Below are 16166 nucleotides of genomic sequence, written 5' to 3' on the forward strand. Positions count from 1 at the left end.
TCAACCATTTAAAATGTACAATTAAATGGTTTGTATTATGTTCACAGATTGTGCAAGCATAAACACAATCAATTTTAGAACAATTTTAATACCCTCTGCCACAAGAAACTCTGTACCCTTTAGCAGTCACTTATTTTCCTCAAAACTTCCTAGACCTAGGAAATCTCTAATACATTTTCTATCTGTGTCTATAGATTTTCCTATTCTTAATACTGCATATAAATGAAATCATATAACATGTGGTCTTTCGTGATTCCTTTCACTTAGCATAACATTTTCAAGGTTCATCTGTGTTGTAGCATGTATCAGTACTTCATTCCTTTTTACTGTTAAATTATATTCCATTTTATGTATATAACCAGACATTTGTCCAAATAAAGGTATGCAATGGCCAATAGCACATGAAAAGTTCCTTCACATCATTAGCTATCAGTTAAATGAAAATCAGAACTACAGTGAGATATCACTTCACACTCACTAAAATGACAGATATTAATACATGTTGGCAAGGATGTGGAGAAATTGGAACCCTCATACACTGCTGGTGGCAATATAAAATGGTACAGCTGCTTTAGAAGACAGCCTGGTAGTTACTCATAAGGTTAAATATATAGTTACCATATAACTCAGCAATTCCACTCCTAGGTACATATCCACGAGAAATGAAAACATGTCCAGACAAAAGCTTGAATGTTCATAGCAGCACTGTTCATAATAGCTAAAAAGTGGAAACACCTTGAGGTGATTTTGCTACTGACTTTAAAGGCGAGGGATGCTTGCTTGAGAATAAAAAAATACCATCATATTTGATGTAATATTAAGTATTGGTAGAACAATCAGAAATTATTTCCTCTGGGCAAAACTGGGTACTTAAGAGAATAAAAGTGTAACTAAATATGTGAATAAGATCTCAAAGGAAACAAGTTAGGAAGGAAGAATAGAAGATTGAAGCCTAAGCATGAGAGGACACAGTGGGCATTGTGGCTCTAACTATTGAAAAACAGGTAAGTGACTTAGAAGAGTTAGTGATAGGCTAATACTTCCTTATCTAATCTTTTGGAGTAATTTATGCAGTGGGAGAGTTTGACTTATTATTATTTTTAACTCTGTATTTCTAATATTTTATTTCCAATCCCATTAGAATTGTATAATGACTAAAAGTCATAAAACATCAAAGGCGTTAATGTCTGTGAAACTACAACTCGTAAAGCACTATAAAAAGCGAGATATTATTAGCTTATGGAGAAAAGTGACTTTTATATATTACTATGAATTTGAGTTATTTTTTGTGTCAAGAATCAAATTAGTTTTTATTACTGATGTCATATGAAAATTAAACACACCCAGGAAAAGTTGATTTTTAAAATACAATTCTTGAAACTTTAAGCCTGAGTCCTACACTTGAGAAGAACCTATACGATTTCTCTAGTAGGGAAAAGTTAAGCATTGGTCATGACAGCAATTTACTAACAGCTAAAGGTTATAGCACTTTCTGTACATCAGCTTGTTTTAAGCTCTTTACATATATTGATCCATTTATTTCTTTCAACAATTCTGAGGCAGACGGTATTATTATCCCCATTTTACAGATGAGGAAGGTGAGGAGCAGACTGGCTAAGTAATCTGCCCTAGATGACAGAGCTGTTAAGTAGCAGAGCATGATTGGCACAAGGGCAGTCTTGTTCCTGTGCCTGTGCTATTAATCATTGTACTACACTCTTCTGCTCTTGTTTTATACGCTAAAGCAGCCTTGCTCTGATGCAGACATCAGAGTTCTGGACCACCTCTACAGAGCCGATCAAGAACATTTTCATCAAGAGAATTTTCTAGGGTTAGCAAGCATTCTTTTATCTCTAATTGCCCACTAGAAGCTCAGAATCTAACAATATAATTTTAAGGTTAGGACAAATCATAAAGATCATCTTATCCACCTTCACTCATTTAATAGATAAGGCAATTTAAGTTTAGAGAGATTGAGTGGTCGATGATCACATTTTTATTGTGAGTATTTTCTATAGGCTACTAATTAAATGACCACTGGGTTAATCAAAGCTTGTTCACTGTCAAATATTTTTATGAACTTGCTGTGTGGCTGTGGGGTAGGAAACTTATTAGATGTTATATTGTGCATTTTTTTTACAATGGTAATATAATAAGCCATATTGATAAGTCATATAATAATATCTTTCTAATAGGGAGAATTTCCTGCAATAGACCGCAACTTTCAGAGTAACTGTGGATGTGTACAGTATCTCTGTGGTAACTATGTTTTTTGAAACTTTTAAATGATAATGAATATTATTTATATCTGTTGTTTACTATGAATAAATTAAAAATAAGTTTTGAGATGTATTACACATTTTAAGCCATTGGCCAGTTTTTAAGTATAAAAAGTGTACTTTTTATTTTTCAATTTCCCCTGTTGTAATATTCCTAAATGTTCTGAGAAACTTGATAACAGGACATAAAAATGATTCTTTTTCAGAGGCTTCGCAGAATTTAAAGTTGATGTCTGGGTTCTTTTTAGTGTATATAATTTAATTTAAAAATAGACAACATCTAAAAGTCAGAGATTTTTGCTCACTGTTTTATTATTATTGATGCTAACACTGCAAAGCATAAGATTGATTTTTCTATGAAATAACAAATCTTCATATTAAGTATTAGTAGGTTAATAGAAAATAAACTTTTGTTCAATAGCTTAAAACTTTTGTATTTTTATATGAGAGAAGAGTTAAATACAATGTTGGCAAGGCACAAAGAGCTTCTGAGCTGTATTCTTCAACACTATTCTAGCCTACTACAAGCCACTTTTAATGATGTGGTAGTACATTATATCACCTACCTTCATCATAAAGTATGATTTATATGATTTTATTTTGCAACACAAAAAAATGAAAAATTTCTCTCAAAATAACAAAAAACATGAAATGTTACACAATCCCTTCATGAAGAGACCTACTGTTATTGATTCAGATTTTGCCTCCATTTATATCCACTCCCCAAAATTGTCATGTTCTGTTTCCAGAAGAGGAAACAGCAAGTAGCTTCATGATCACTTTGGGCTAAAATTCTGGAATCTGCTATAAAGTATAGTTTTCAGAGGCAGTTCAAACAGTGTATAGAAGTTGAGTTTAGCAATCAATTTCTTACTCTATGTTAAGGAATAAATGCTACATTCATTACTAAGTGAACTCTTGAGCTGTTAACAACATATAAAGGTAGAGATATTTAACGGTTTTGAAAAAATTGCACATCACAATAAAAACATAGACTTAAATAAAAGTTCCAATGATCAATTAATAAAAAACTTAATATAGTACTTTTTGTTGACTTTTTTTGTTTTCTTAGAAAAGGATGATGTGTGTGTGTTTCAAGAAGTATCAGTATTGAATCCTGGCCAATCTATGATAAAGTATTTGGAAGGGGACTTTTGTTACACAGTAGAGTGTCTAGAAGAGAAAGATAACCATACAGGCTTCCACACTTTGAATTTTACAATGTTGAATTGTTCAAAAGAATGTGATGTTGTAAGTATTCTTTGTAAGTCATTCTGGTGAGAGTTAATTAATCTTTAAATGGCAGCTGTAGAATTTGAACGAGTGAATACTCTGTAAGTTAAAAATATACACTTGAATAGTTCTTTAATAATCTGTTAATTTGTAACATATCTATATAATGCAGTTTCCTTTCCCTGTGTATAACCTTGAGCTTCAGGAATCTTATTACCTATACAGCTTGTTTGACCTGAGCTTGTTAAATCTACCTGATGAATCTTGGCTGCTAGATGTAAAGGTTAACGTCTACTTCACTTCTAATACAGCTATATAAAATCAGTTATTATTTGAAGTGCTTCAAATTCAACCTCAGAAATGCTTTACAGGTGTTCTGAGACAGCATAGGTTATATTGGGAAGCACTTTCAGAATGAATTCATTAAAAATATCAGTATTGTTATTGGCTAATTCAAATTATTATTATTATGCACAGCACCAGGTATACACTCCATCACCAAGTGATTATGATTGTTGTGGTACCTGCAAAAATGTATCCTGCAAATTTCAAATGGAAAATGGAACAACAGTTATATATGAGGTATGAATTTCTTCGTTCCTAAAATATGCTCCACGGAGGGTAGCTGTCTGTGCTATTTTCTAAAGAAGCTGTTCCCATACATTTGAAAAATATCACTCACACACACACATAGTGTCCTACATACAGCAAGTACACCCATATACAGCATGCTTACAACAAACAAGACATAGTTACATTTTAAAGTATCTGATTTCTGTTGTAAAGGAGCATATTGAAATGGTTTCTCAAACTTATTTTATCATAGATCCTTACTTTTTTCCCCAGATGTTAGGAATGGACTTTGAGAAATGTTGATTTCTAATAATTAGAACAAAGGAAAGAACAATGTTATTTTATTCACTCATTTGAAATGAAACATTTTGATAGAAATCTGAAACTCAAGTTGTTAGCACTTTATTATTTCAGGTATCAAAGATTTCAGTGGGTAAATATGACAAAAGATTAAGAATATTCTCCAATCCTGTGCATTGTATTAAATAAGAAAAGTGAACAATTATCTTATTGTTTCATAGTCTATTGTTTTATAATTATGTGAAAAATAGTGTTATTGATTTAAATAATGTTGATATTGTTTATCTGTTTAATCATGGCAATATTTGTTTCATATTATATCATTTTAAAGAGGGAGACTTGAAAAAGGAAGCTTATAAAATGAGGAGACATAGGTGTGAGAAAAGGAATCAGAGACTACTTGAAAATATACAGTCATGTGGGGATTTTAGAAAAAGAGCAACATAAACTCTATAGATGTCAATAATCCTGTGATAGCCCTGAAATTTAAATAAAAGGTTAAATTATGTTTAGAATATTTTTTGAGAACACAACAAGTAATGTAATATAGGTAAACATACATCAAGATTGTTAACTCTTGGCTCTTTCAAAGATAAGCTTTAGTTATCTAGAAATCTAATTCTTATGGAACAAGTAATTTTTGATTTCAGATAAATTAGATAGTACTATTTGAATTGTATATTAGAATTAATATTCGAATTTGAATGTTTTATCTTCTTTTATACCCAGACTTGTAGATCTTTTCCAGTTGAGATTCATAGAAGACCTGATGATATTTATACATTAAAATAGAATCTACAGAAAATAAAGTTGTCAGAATTCTTTGCTGGTTCACAAGGAATCTTCAAGTCAGAGTCTGACTAGCATTTTAAAATGAAGGTTATAAAATAAAAATATATCAACAATTACAGCCTAATAATTATATAATAATTATTTTCAGCTGATTTTATTTCTAAATAGGAATTCTGAAATCAAGAATGAAATAAACATTTAGGGACTACCCTGGTGGCACAGTGGTTAGGAATCCGCCTGCCAATGCAGAGGACACGGGTTCGAGCCCTGGTCTGGGAAGACCCCACATACCACGGAGCAACTAAGCCCTTGAGGCACAACTACTGAAGCCCATGCGCCTAGAGACTGTGCTCCGCAACAAGACAAGCCACCGCAATGAGAAGCGCACGCACCACAACAAAGAGTAGCCTTGCTCGCCACAACTAGAGCAAGCCCGTGTGCAGCAACAAAGACCCAACACAGCCAAAAATAAATAAATAAAAGAAATAAATTTAAAACAAAGAATGAAGTAAACAGTATGTTGAAAAACTTGTTAAAAGAATAGGGATATGTTTAAAAATAACCAGAAGGTATAGAAAACTAGAACCATAGGTGAGTGATCACTATCATCCAAAGATTTTTAAATTGTTTGGTGATAAGGGAGTAGAAGGAAAAATAAACAAACCTCAAGAGAGGAGGAGTACTAAGTAGTATGATTTGTTGTTTTATAATTAGTGAGGGAATATTAGAGCAAGACCGTTGACACTTGGCCACGTTAGATAATTAATTTTGTAGTAGAAAAAGATACCTTTTGCTTCTTTCCTCTCTGTTGCTTTGCTTCACATTTACATCTTGGTTCTAGTATGAAACCAAAACACCCACCCACACACATACCACATATATGTATTTTTAATTATTTTAGATAAGTTTGGGGACATTGTCAGATGGACATTTTATGTCACAAGAAGCTCTCTGAATCTTGACTTGACTTTTGATTCAGTAGGATAGGAAACATTCTACTTAAGAAATATAGCAGATTTTAATAAGCAAACAGTAACTTTCTCTTTTATTTTTAGGAGGGGAGTATCTGGCACTATAATTGTACCACATTTGAATGTGTTAAGACTGACGAAGGGATGACGATTCTGAACTACAGTATGGTCTGTCCCCCTTTTAATGAGACTGAATGCAAAATGGTTTGTACTTTGTTATAGCTAAGAAAATTTGGCATTAAATATAATTTAGAAAATACACATTAATATGTTTTCCAAGGTCATACATACATACATTATGGCTTATTTATTTTGCTAAATGTTTTATTTTCATGTATATGTAAAAGCTCTATTATATTTCCTCAGTTTGACACTTTGAGTTATATATGGCATTCCAAATAATTTTGAGTCTCCCTGAATGGACATGATGCTATGTCTGGGTTTTTAATATGTAGACCAAAGGATTATTGAAAAATCCTTTGATCAGCCAACTTAGCCTCTCTTTCCATATGGATTAATAAACTAATCAATCAGAACTTGGTCAAATTTCTCTTTCTTAAACACACAGCAGATTTATGCTGTCATTCGCTGTTTAAAGCATACTAGCCTAAGTGAAATTTGCCGTAGTTTCTCTGAGCATGGGCCACTGTGAAACTCAGCACATGCCAGAGCATTGCTGATTCTTTAGTTTTGCTCTTCCAATTCCCTTTTCTCTTGTAGAAGAGCCTATTGGGAGAGTAGATTTTCAAAAGTCACACAATTTTTTAAAAAAGATTCTTTGTAGCCTTAATTATTTAGGAGATAATAATCCCTAATGAAAAGTAAGCTTTATTCTGTTGTGCGAGGCAATATTTTTCTTTAAGTGTAGAGAAATAGCATAGTTTCACTTTTTTTTCATGATGTGCCGTTTTAGTGATGATGGTTAGCTAGCTGGCTGGCTAGTGAGATACAATATGTACTAAAGTAATAGAATTTCAGCTCTTGAAAGAATCTTGGCATCATCTTATTTCACAGATTCATTTTTCTAAATTCTTTTATTTGAATTACAATTAGCAAGTTACTAAAAGCAATTAGCAACTTACTGTAAGAATTCCAAAAGATAATAGATGAAATTTTCTTAATTTAGCCTTTGGCAAGAGACATCCTGAAGTGGGGAATTTTTTTTGAATAATAAAATATTAAAGAAAAAGAGACATCATTTTAACATTCAGTTATATTCAGGAACTCAGTCTAGTCTCAAAAAGTAGTTCAGATTATTTCAAGGAGTTTAAAAGATATAATGGCCTCTATTTAGAGTCCCTATTAGTACTTTGATTTGGTAAGAAAATCTTTTGTGGTATTTAAAATGTGTTCTTTTAAGTAAGTTAATCTTTTTGTACTTTTTCATATTACTAATGAAGAAATAACAAATTTTTAACAAAATATCTGCTCCTAATTTTACAAACAAAAATTCATATTAGAAATTGTTAAATTTCAATCATCTTTCTATAAAGTCTTTGTGATATTTAGTAAAAATATTGAGAAAGTTGGTTTTCTATTTCTAGTTTAGGATGAAATGAAAAAACACTGAATTTTAACATTATTCCTTTTTTCTTCCTAGAATGAAGGGATTGTAAAGCTTTATAATGAAGGCTGTTGCAAGATCTGTAAGTGAAGACAAATTACATACATTAATTTGATTAGTTTTAATTGCTCATGATTATTATTTTTTCTCATAAAATTCAGTTCCTATGTTGCAATGAGGGAAACAAATTTTATAATGTTTATTATTTAAATGTTTTTTGTCATGCAGTTGATTATTTTGTAATTTAATGTTTATCTTCTGAAGCAGAAGTTTTTAACTGAGATGAATTTTAATTTAAATATTAGAAATTTATTGTTGCATTTTTTCAAAAGGTATTACACAGGATTTCAGTAGGTTTTAAGTTTGAAAGTGCCCTATGGTCAAAAGTGCTTTGAACAGGCTGAACTACACAAAGTAGGTCATGATGAGACATCAATAAGGATATAGAAAGTGTGATATTTTCCAAACCTATTTGAACAAATCTATGGTTCTGTATAATACATTTGAGAAATACCAATTTAGTCAATTATATTTAAATCATATATATAAAACTTCCCATAATTATTTTGACAAAATTATGTGCATGTAATGTATTTATTTGAATTATAAGGTTTATTTCATAGTGCTTTTTAATGATTTTAAGGACTGAAATAGAATAGAGGGGTATTCATGCAACCATTTTTATTTATGTGTTTATAATTTTATTTTTTGTGTTCATGAATTTATGTCAAGAAAAAAGTTTTAGAGGGGAGTGGGGGAGTGCTACTTCATGGGTGTGGGGTTTCTTTCTGGGGTGATGAAAATGTTCTGATATTGGACAAGGTGGTGGATGTGCAACATTTTGCATGTATTAAATGCACTAAATTGTGTATTTAAAAATGGTTAGTTTTATTTTAATGCAAATTTCACTTTAATAATAGAAAAAATGTTCAATCTCACATATAATAAAATTATTAAAATTCAATGAAAATACTAAAACAAAAAAAGAAAAAAGTTTTAGGAAATTTGGCATAAATAGTCATTTTAACATTGTTTAGAGAAGCTTTTGGGAAAAAAGGCTACAACACAATTCAGGTTAATAATGCCACTGTGTAGGGTTGGATTCTTAGACACAAATTATCATGCCTCTCAAGGGAGATTTCTGAACTTCTTTCATGAAGGGCTAAATCCCATAAATATGTAAGAATAGTCTTGTCTATTTAGAGGTGGCACAGTGGTTAAGAATCTGCCTGCCAATGCAGGTTTGAGCCCTGGTCCGGGAAGATCCCACATGCCGCGGAGCAGCTAAGCCCGTGTGCCACAACTACAGAGCCTGCGCTCTAGAACCCGCGAGGCACAACTACTGAAGCCTGTGCGCCTAGAGCCTGTGCTCCACAACATAGTGCTTTTTAATGATTTTAAGGACTGAAATAGAATAGAGGGGTATTCATGCAACCATTTTTATTTATGTATTTATGATTTTATTTTTTGTGTTCATGAATTTATGTCAAGAAAAAAGTTTTAGAGGGGAGTGGGGGAGTGCTACTTCATGGGTGTGGGGTTTCTTTCTGGGGTGATGAAAATGTTCTGATATTGGACAAGGTGGTGGATGTGCAACATTTTGCATGTATTAAATGCACTAAATTGTGTATTTAAAAATGGTTAGTTTTATTTTAATGCAAATTTCACTTTAATAATAGAAAAAATGTTCAATCTCACATATAATAAAATTATTAAAATTCAATGAAAATACTAAAACAAAAAAAGAAAAAAGTTTTAGGAAATTTGGCATAAATAGTCATTTTAACATTGTTTAGAGAAGCTTTTGGGAAAAAAGGCTACAACACAATTCAGGTTAATAATGCCACTGTGTAGGGTTGGATTCTTAGACACAAATTATCATGCCTCTCAAGGGAGATTTCTGAACTTCTTTCATGAAGGGCTAAATCCCATAAATATGTAAGAATAGTCTTGTCTATTTAGAGGTGGCACAGTGGTTAAGAATCTGCCTGCCAATGCAGGTTTGAGCCCTGGTCCGGGAAGATCCCACATGCCGCGGAGCAGCTAAGCCCGTGTGCCACAACTACAGAGCCTGCGCTCTAGAACCCGCGAGGCACAACTACTGAAGCCTGTGCGCCTAGAGCCTGTGCTCCACAACAAGAGAAGCCACCACAATGAGAAGCCTGTGCACCTCAACAAAGAGTAGCCCCCACTCACTGCAACTAGAGAGAGCCCGCGCGCAGCAACGAAGACCCAACGCAGCGAAAAATAAATAAATAAATTAATTAAAAAGAAAATAAAATAATTATCTTTAAAAAAAATAAAATAAAATGTATTAAAATTTTGATGAAACATAAGTAAAATATATGTTATTGAACATAATAACAGCTTATAAATCAGAAACTCACCTGTTTTCTACTGACAATTTATTTCTCACAAAATTCCAATGATGCGTTCTGCATTTATCCTGATTTTCAGTTTAGAGAGTTTAAGTAACTCATCTAAGTCATACCTCTTGTGGGATTTCACTCCAGGCCTGATCTCACAGCCTGCTTCTTAACCACTAGTGATATTCTGGAACATCATCAGTATAAGTTTTAGGAGAGGGCAGAGGCTGACTGATGATGTCTGCTCATCAGTGCAGGGCTGGAACGACAGAGTCTATTTACATGAGGTGTGAAAAGTAAAATCCAACACATTCATACCCACCCACAACAAACATTCTGATGTCTAATTTGTTCTTGTATTCATTTGCTGGGGCTGCTGTTAACAAAATACCAGAAACTGGGTGACTTAGCAGAAATTGATTGTCTCAAAGTTCTGGAAGTTAGAAGTCAAAACAAAGGTGTCAGCAGGGTTGATACCCTCTGAGGGCTGTGAGGGAAGGGTCTCCTCCAGGCCTCTCTTCTTGGCTTGTTAGACGGCCATCTTCATGGTCACATGGTGTTCTCCTTGTAAGTGGATCTGTTTCCAAATTTCCAGTCATAAGGACACCAGTCATATGAATTAGGGCCCACCCTAATGACCTCTTTTTCACTTGATTACCTCCAAAAAAAACCCCTATATCCAAACAAGGTCACATTCTGAGGCACGTAGGAGTATCTGGAAGACAGAATTCAACCCATAACAGCTATATTGCCAGGACTTTAGTGGGTAATAGAGTACCACTTAATGCTTTTTAATTACTGGGGCTCTTAGACACATACTAATGAAAATTTTTTGCTCATTAGAAATGAGCAGTTTTTCATTGTTTTCTCTGAATCAAATGTAAACTAATGTGTATCAAATAGTCATTGTATCAAGAACTCGAGTGAAATTTAGGCTCCAGAATCTAAGGAAGTTTATATTTTTATGCTCTCATGTCTTTTTCCTTCTGCTTTAGATTCTAGACTCTTCCATAGGTATGAGATATAGGAATAGAATCACACTGAAATGTAAACACCTTGAATTCTGTAACCCCATTTTAATTATTAGAGAAGAGAGTGTATTTATGTTATCTGAGGGCAGACAGGGTAAGATCTGTTTGACTTGACCGTATTGCTACTATTGATTGTCCGTCACATGTCAACACTCTATTAAACCCATAGCAGACAGCACTGCAACGAATCTTCACCACAGTTCTGGAAGGTAGGTGGGGAGGTAGGTATGGTTTCCCTACAGGTGAGGAAATGAAGGTTCAGAAAAGTGTATCACACTAATCAGTAATACTCAATAGATTTAGGCCTCTCCAGTGCCTGGCCTCAGGATATTTCAGTTTTGCCAAGCTCTTTGAAGTGCAGAATAATAACAAGCCTCCTCATTTTCTCTCATCTGATGTATAAGGCCTTGTGAAGTAGTTTCTGCTTTGGCAGTAGAGAACCCCTGTCTGTAGTCTTTGCTTTCGGGTGACCAGGCTTTATCAGAGACACTGTGGATATTGCGTATTGTTGCAGGTGCTATGCTAAACAAAATGGGTTACAATAAAGTCTCTGAGGAATAAATAGGAAATGGCTCTTGGCACGAACAAATCCAGCCAACTAACAATACATTTATGCTGTCTCAGTTTCATTCACTGAATGAGTTAACATAAACACATGTTTATTGAGTGCCTCTCACGTACCAGACACCCTTTCAGGCACTGGGACTATGTTAGAGGATGAAACAATATCTGCATGCATAGTGTATGTTATCAAGAAGGGGAAGAAACAATAAGAGGTAAATATACATTATTATGTCAGGTAGCGATGAATGGTATAAAGAACAATAGTGCAGAATAAAAGTGATGGAGAGGGAGGGAAATTGGGTTGTTCATTTAAGTGGGTGATTAGAGAATGCCTCTGTGATGACGTGTCATTTGAATAGGGACTGAATGTCCTTGGGAGCCAGCCAGGTAGAGTGAAGAGTGTTCAAGGTGGAGGAAATGGCAAAGTACAGTCACAGCACCGGGATGAAAGTGATAGAAGAAGATAAGGACCTTATAGGTCATGTCAAAGGTGGTTTCCTTCTTGACTATTCTTTGTTTTAAAACTTATGAGAATAGAAGGGCTAATGAAGTAACCACAGGGTGAAAGCATCATAAGGCACAAAACAGCCTGCCCTCTGCCACCGACACTGAGCCTCAGTCCACACCATATTTGGGAGGTCCGGGAAAGGAGAAAGAACAAGCATAGGAGATTGAGGAGGAGCCACAAAGAGATGGGAGGAAGAGCAAAGAGTACGCTCTGAAAGCCAAGTGCAGAAAGTGTATCCAGGAGGAGAGAGTGATGGACTGAGTCAAACGCTGCTGAGAAGTCAAGTAGGATGACAACTGAGATGTGACCTTTAAAAATAGCAATTGAAAGTCAGGGATGACCTTGACAAGAACAGTTTAATTTCAGGCAGTCTTTGCTACCCATCTCTGCTTCAACCAGAGTGGCTTAACTTTTATATACTTCACATGTTGGGATTTCATACAAGCATTTATTTTAAATAAAGATTTTGCGACTAAACTCATTTGAAGATTGGAGCTCTAATTCCAGTCTTTTGCAAACAAGGAAACTCAGAATGATTTAGTCTCTTTCCTAAAGTGACAGAGCAAATCAGTAGCAGAGTGAGATGAGAACCTTGGTTGTTTTGTATCCTGATTCAGGGATTACATTCTCTATGATACAGCATTAACTATATATTATTGGGTGTATTATCAAGTGATAATACATCATGCACACAGCATATTAATAGATCATTCATTAATACAAAATGTTTTCATTAGAAATTGTGACATCATTTCAGAGCCATAAAATCAAGTATGAGTCATCCATATATTTCAACATGGTTGATAATAATTCAGTTACATTCTTGAATTTTACATTAATATCCATTAAGATAATGTGATTTTAAATCTATCAGTTTCTATTTTAAAATAGATTTATATATATATGTATGTATGTATGCCTTAATTATGTACATGTATATTTACCTGTACATGTACAGGTAAATATGTATTACATTAAAATATAATGTATAAATATTACATTAAATATAATAATAAATATACACCCGACACAGGTTGATGTTAGCATTACTCCATGTGTGGAATATGTTTGATTTATGATTATGATAATTATTCTAAGACAATAAGATAAAGAGATAAATATAAAGCTAGAAAATATATGAGAAAAGAAGTTGAAAATAAATATTAACATAAACTATGTAAGAGTAAAATTTTCACTATTATAGAAATATGTTTTATATAAATATATCAGTTTTCAATTATAAATATATTCTTATGCTTAATTGAATTAAGAAACAATTCGATATGGACTTTTGATGAATAAATACATTCTGTATTTTATCAGGCAAACGAGAAGAAAAAATATGCCAGAAAGTGATTATTAGATCAATCATAAGGAAACAAGACTGTATAAGTCAAAGCTCTGTAAGTGGAAAAATATCATTTGTTACATAAAGCGTATGTGTCTTTCCAGAAGTATATGTGTCACAGCACTGGTAAGTTTGTAAGCCAACAAAATGCCAACACTTAAAATATTTAACTTTTGGAGATTATTCCTACATTCTAATATTAAAATATTCTGTATGTGAAGAAGTATGAATTATTCTTGGCATAAATAATCAACAGTTCTGAATGTTAATTGCAATCCAGAGAGATGGAAATTTAAACCTAAACATATTTGACCACATATTGTCTTAAGTGTGTAATTTTAATCAGCAAAAATAGTCTTAGTTCTAACTTTTCCCACTTTAATAAGACCTGATTCTATAGTCTACTTAATTGTGATACAATACAGGTTACAATAGAATCATTAGATTGTGATTACTATATTCCATAGATCTGTCTAGTTATGTGTGCACATTTCATACTTTGAGTTATGTCAGATTGCCATCTTGGACAAACAATATGCTACCTTAGTGGAATCAATATCACTTTAAAAAAATTTTTAAAACACTTTTCTCCTCTCTCCTTACAGATAAATGTTGCATCTTGCGATGGAAAATGCCCATCAGCTACCATATTTAACATCAATATTGAGAGCCATCTAAAATTCTGTAAGTGTTGTCGTGAAAATGGGGTGCGCAACTTGACTGTGCCACTGTATTGCTCAGGCAATGGCACTGAAGTCCTGCACACTCTCCAGGAACCTATAGACTGCACATGCCAGTGGAATTAAATTCTTGCATTCCAAGAACTCTGTGCACCATCATAAGGTCAAATGGAGTTAACTTTTATCACTCTTTTTAAGGCAGTGGGCAGATTTATACTGTTTAATAATGTATTTTTCAGACTACTGGGATATGGCAATTTAACACTTGCTACAAAATAAATACAATTTCCAGGAAAAACTAGATTTATTGACTTAGTCTATTTTAGAGAATCAAATGATTTTAAGGTGTTCGGCTGAAATGCTGTTATGTATATAATTGCAGCATGCAATTATATTCTCATCTATTAGAAGGTTGTTTCGTAGGATTCTTTCAGTTTCACTCAATAGTTTTTTCTTTTTAATTTGAAAAGTCTGCCATAGCTATTCGAATTAAGATACTCTTTATTGCTACTGTTTATTCTGGTAAATGTAATCAGTTAATAGGGGCATCTGGATAGTCATAAAGAGTGATACGCTTAGAGACTGATCATAGAACAATAGGATTTTAGATTATTGAAGTCTGAATGGATATTAGGAATGTATTGCAAATTTATCAGATAACCAGAGAAGCTGTGTGACTTGTACAAATTCATCCGGTGTAACGACAGAGTGAATTCATGTTAACAGCTGGATTAAGTCTACATCTTTGACATTCCAGCAATATGTTGTTTCCTTTTGAACAGTATGGTAAGGTGTGTATCACAGAAACTTTTATTCTTAAAGAGTTTGCTTTGCCTAGAATTAAGAATTTTAAATTCAGTGCCTTTAAAAAAAAAGGAAAAAATGCCACACATACATATGTATATACATACATGTAATAGTTACCTGAATAATAAGGAACGGGGAAATGTAGCATCATTTGCTAAATAGAGGAGGGAGATCTCGGGCTTTTATTTTTTGTACCATTAAAACTGTTTTAAAATATGTTGTTATTATTTAACATTTAGTTAGCTATTTACTGTCTCATAGACATCTGATTTTTGAGATGTATTTGCCTAACTATTGAAGTTGCATGCTATTTTTCTGTTCATGCTGCTGTTTTGCCATTGAAGGATGAAATAAAATGATTTGAATGTATTAGTAATTCTACAGTGGAATGCCGCACTTTTTAAAGACAGTAGATTATTGACATTTGCAAGGAATATATTCTAAGATCTTTGCAAACCCCCCAATTCTTTGCCACTTATAGTATATAATTATCTGAGTCTCCTCATCTGTAAAAAGGAGAGAATGCCCCACTTGGTATGATTGTTGTGAGGATCAAATGAAGTTGAACATCAATGAGAGAAGAGTAAAACTGCATTGAAAAGTGGATGTGGGAGCCTGATGGACTAGGCTGAGCTAGGTGATTTGTTTCTATTTCAAAATCATGCTACCCAGAAAAATTACAACAGATTAGATATTTTGGGACCCTCAGGGTTACTTAGAAATGGATGAAAGAATCAAATGAACATTACATCTGCAAAGCCCTGGTATCTACTGTATATAAAAATTGATTTTATCTTATTTGCACTTAATAACACTTATAAGTGTTCTGTCTAGACATTAACATTTCAATATTCTTTGATTCCTGTTGACATATAGATTGAATCAAATCTATTTGGTTAAAATATACTAACATTTTGCTTAAGAGAAACTGTATTTACCTCAAATGAGGTACATAATATTGTATATTGTCTACCACTCATTTCTTTATTTTCATGTTCTGTTAAATATTTGTTATATTAAAAATATTAAATTGTTTTTAAACCTATTTGTGGGAAAAAAGGAAACATTTTCCTAGAACTTCATAAACATTCTCAAATACAACAAATCTATATTGAACACTTCCTATGTGTCAGGCACTGTTCTAAGCTCT

The 16166-nt window shown here is 33.1% G+C and overlaps 1 protein-coding gene across 2 annotated transcripts in view; it reads left to right on the top strand.

The window, feature by feature from the left end:
* Nucleotides 1–14335, top strand: part of OTOGL (otogelin like) — a 151909-nt gene extending 137574 nt beyond the window's left edge. For both annotated transcript variants that reach the window (XM_024123011.2, XM_028490315.2), the window contains 7 exons: nucleotides 2196–2259; nucleotides 3352–3530; nucleotides 3990–4094; nucleotides 6233–6352; nucleotides 7749–7794; nucleotides 13505–13584; nucleotides 14135–14335. In XM_024123011.2, coding sequence (XP_023978779.2) covers nucleotides 2196–2259; nucleotides 3352–3530; nucleotides 3990–4094; nucleotides 6233–6352; nucleotides 7749–7794; nucleotides 13505–13584; nucleotides 14135–14335 — 795 coding nt within the window. The remainder of the gene's footprint in view (nucleotides 1–2195; nucleotides 2260–3351; nucleotides 3531–3989; nucleotides 4095–6232; nucleotides 6353–7748; nucleotides 7795–13504; nucleotides 13585–14134) is intronic.
* The last annotated feature ends 1831 nt before the right edge of the window (nucleotides 14336–16166 follow it).

This window comes from Physeter macrocephalus, chromosome 6 (assembly GCF_002837175.3).
Source record: "Physeter macrocephalus isolate SW-GA chromosome 6, ASM283717v5, whole genome shotgun sequence".
NCBI classification, from domain to species: domain Eukaryota; kingdom Metazoa; phylum Chordata; class Mammalia; order Artiodactyla; family Physeteridae; genus Physeter; species Physeter macrocephalus.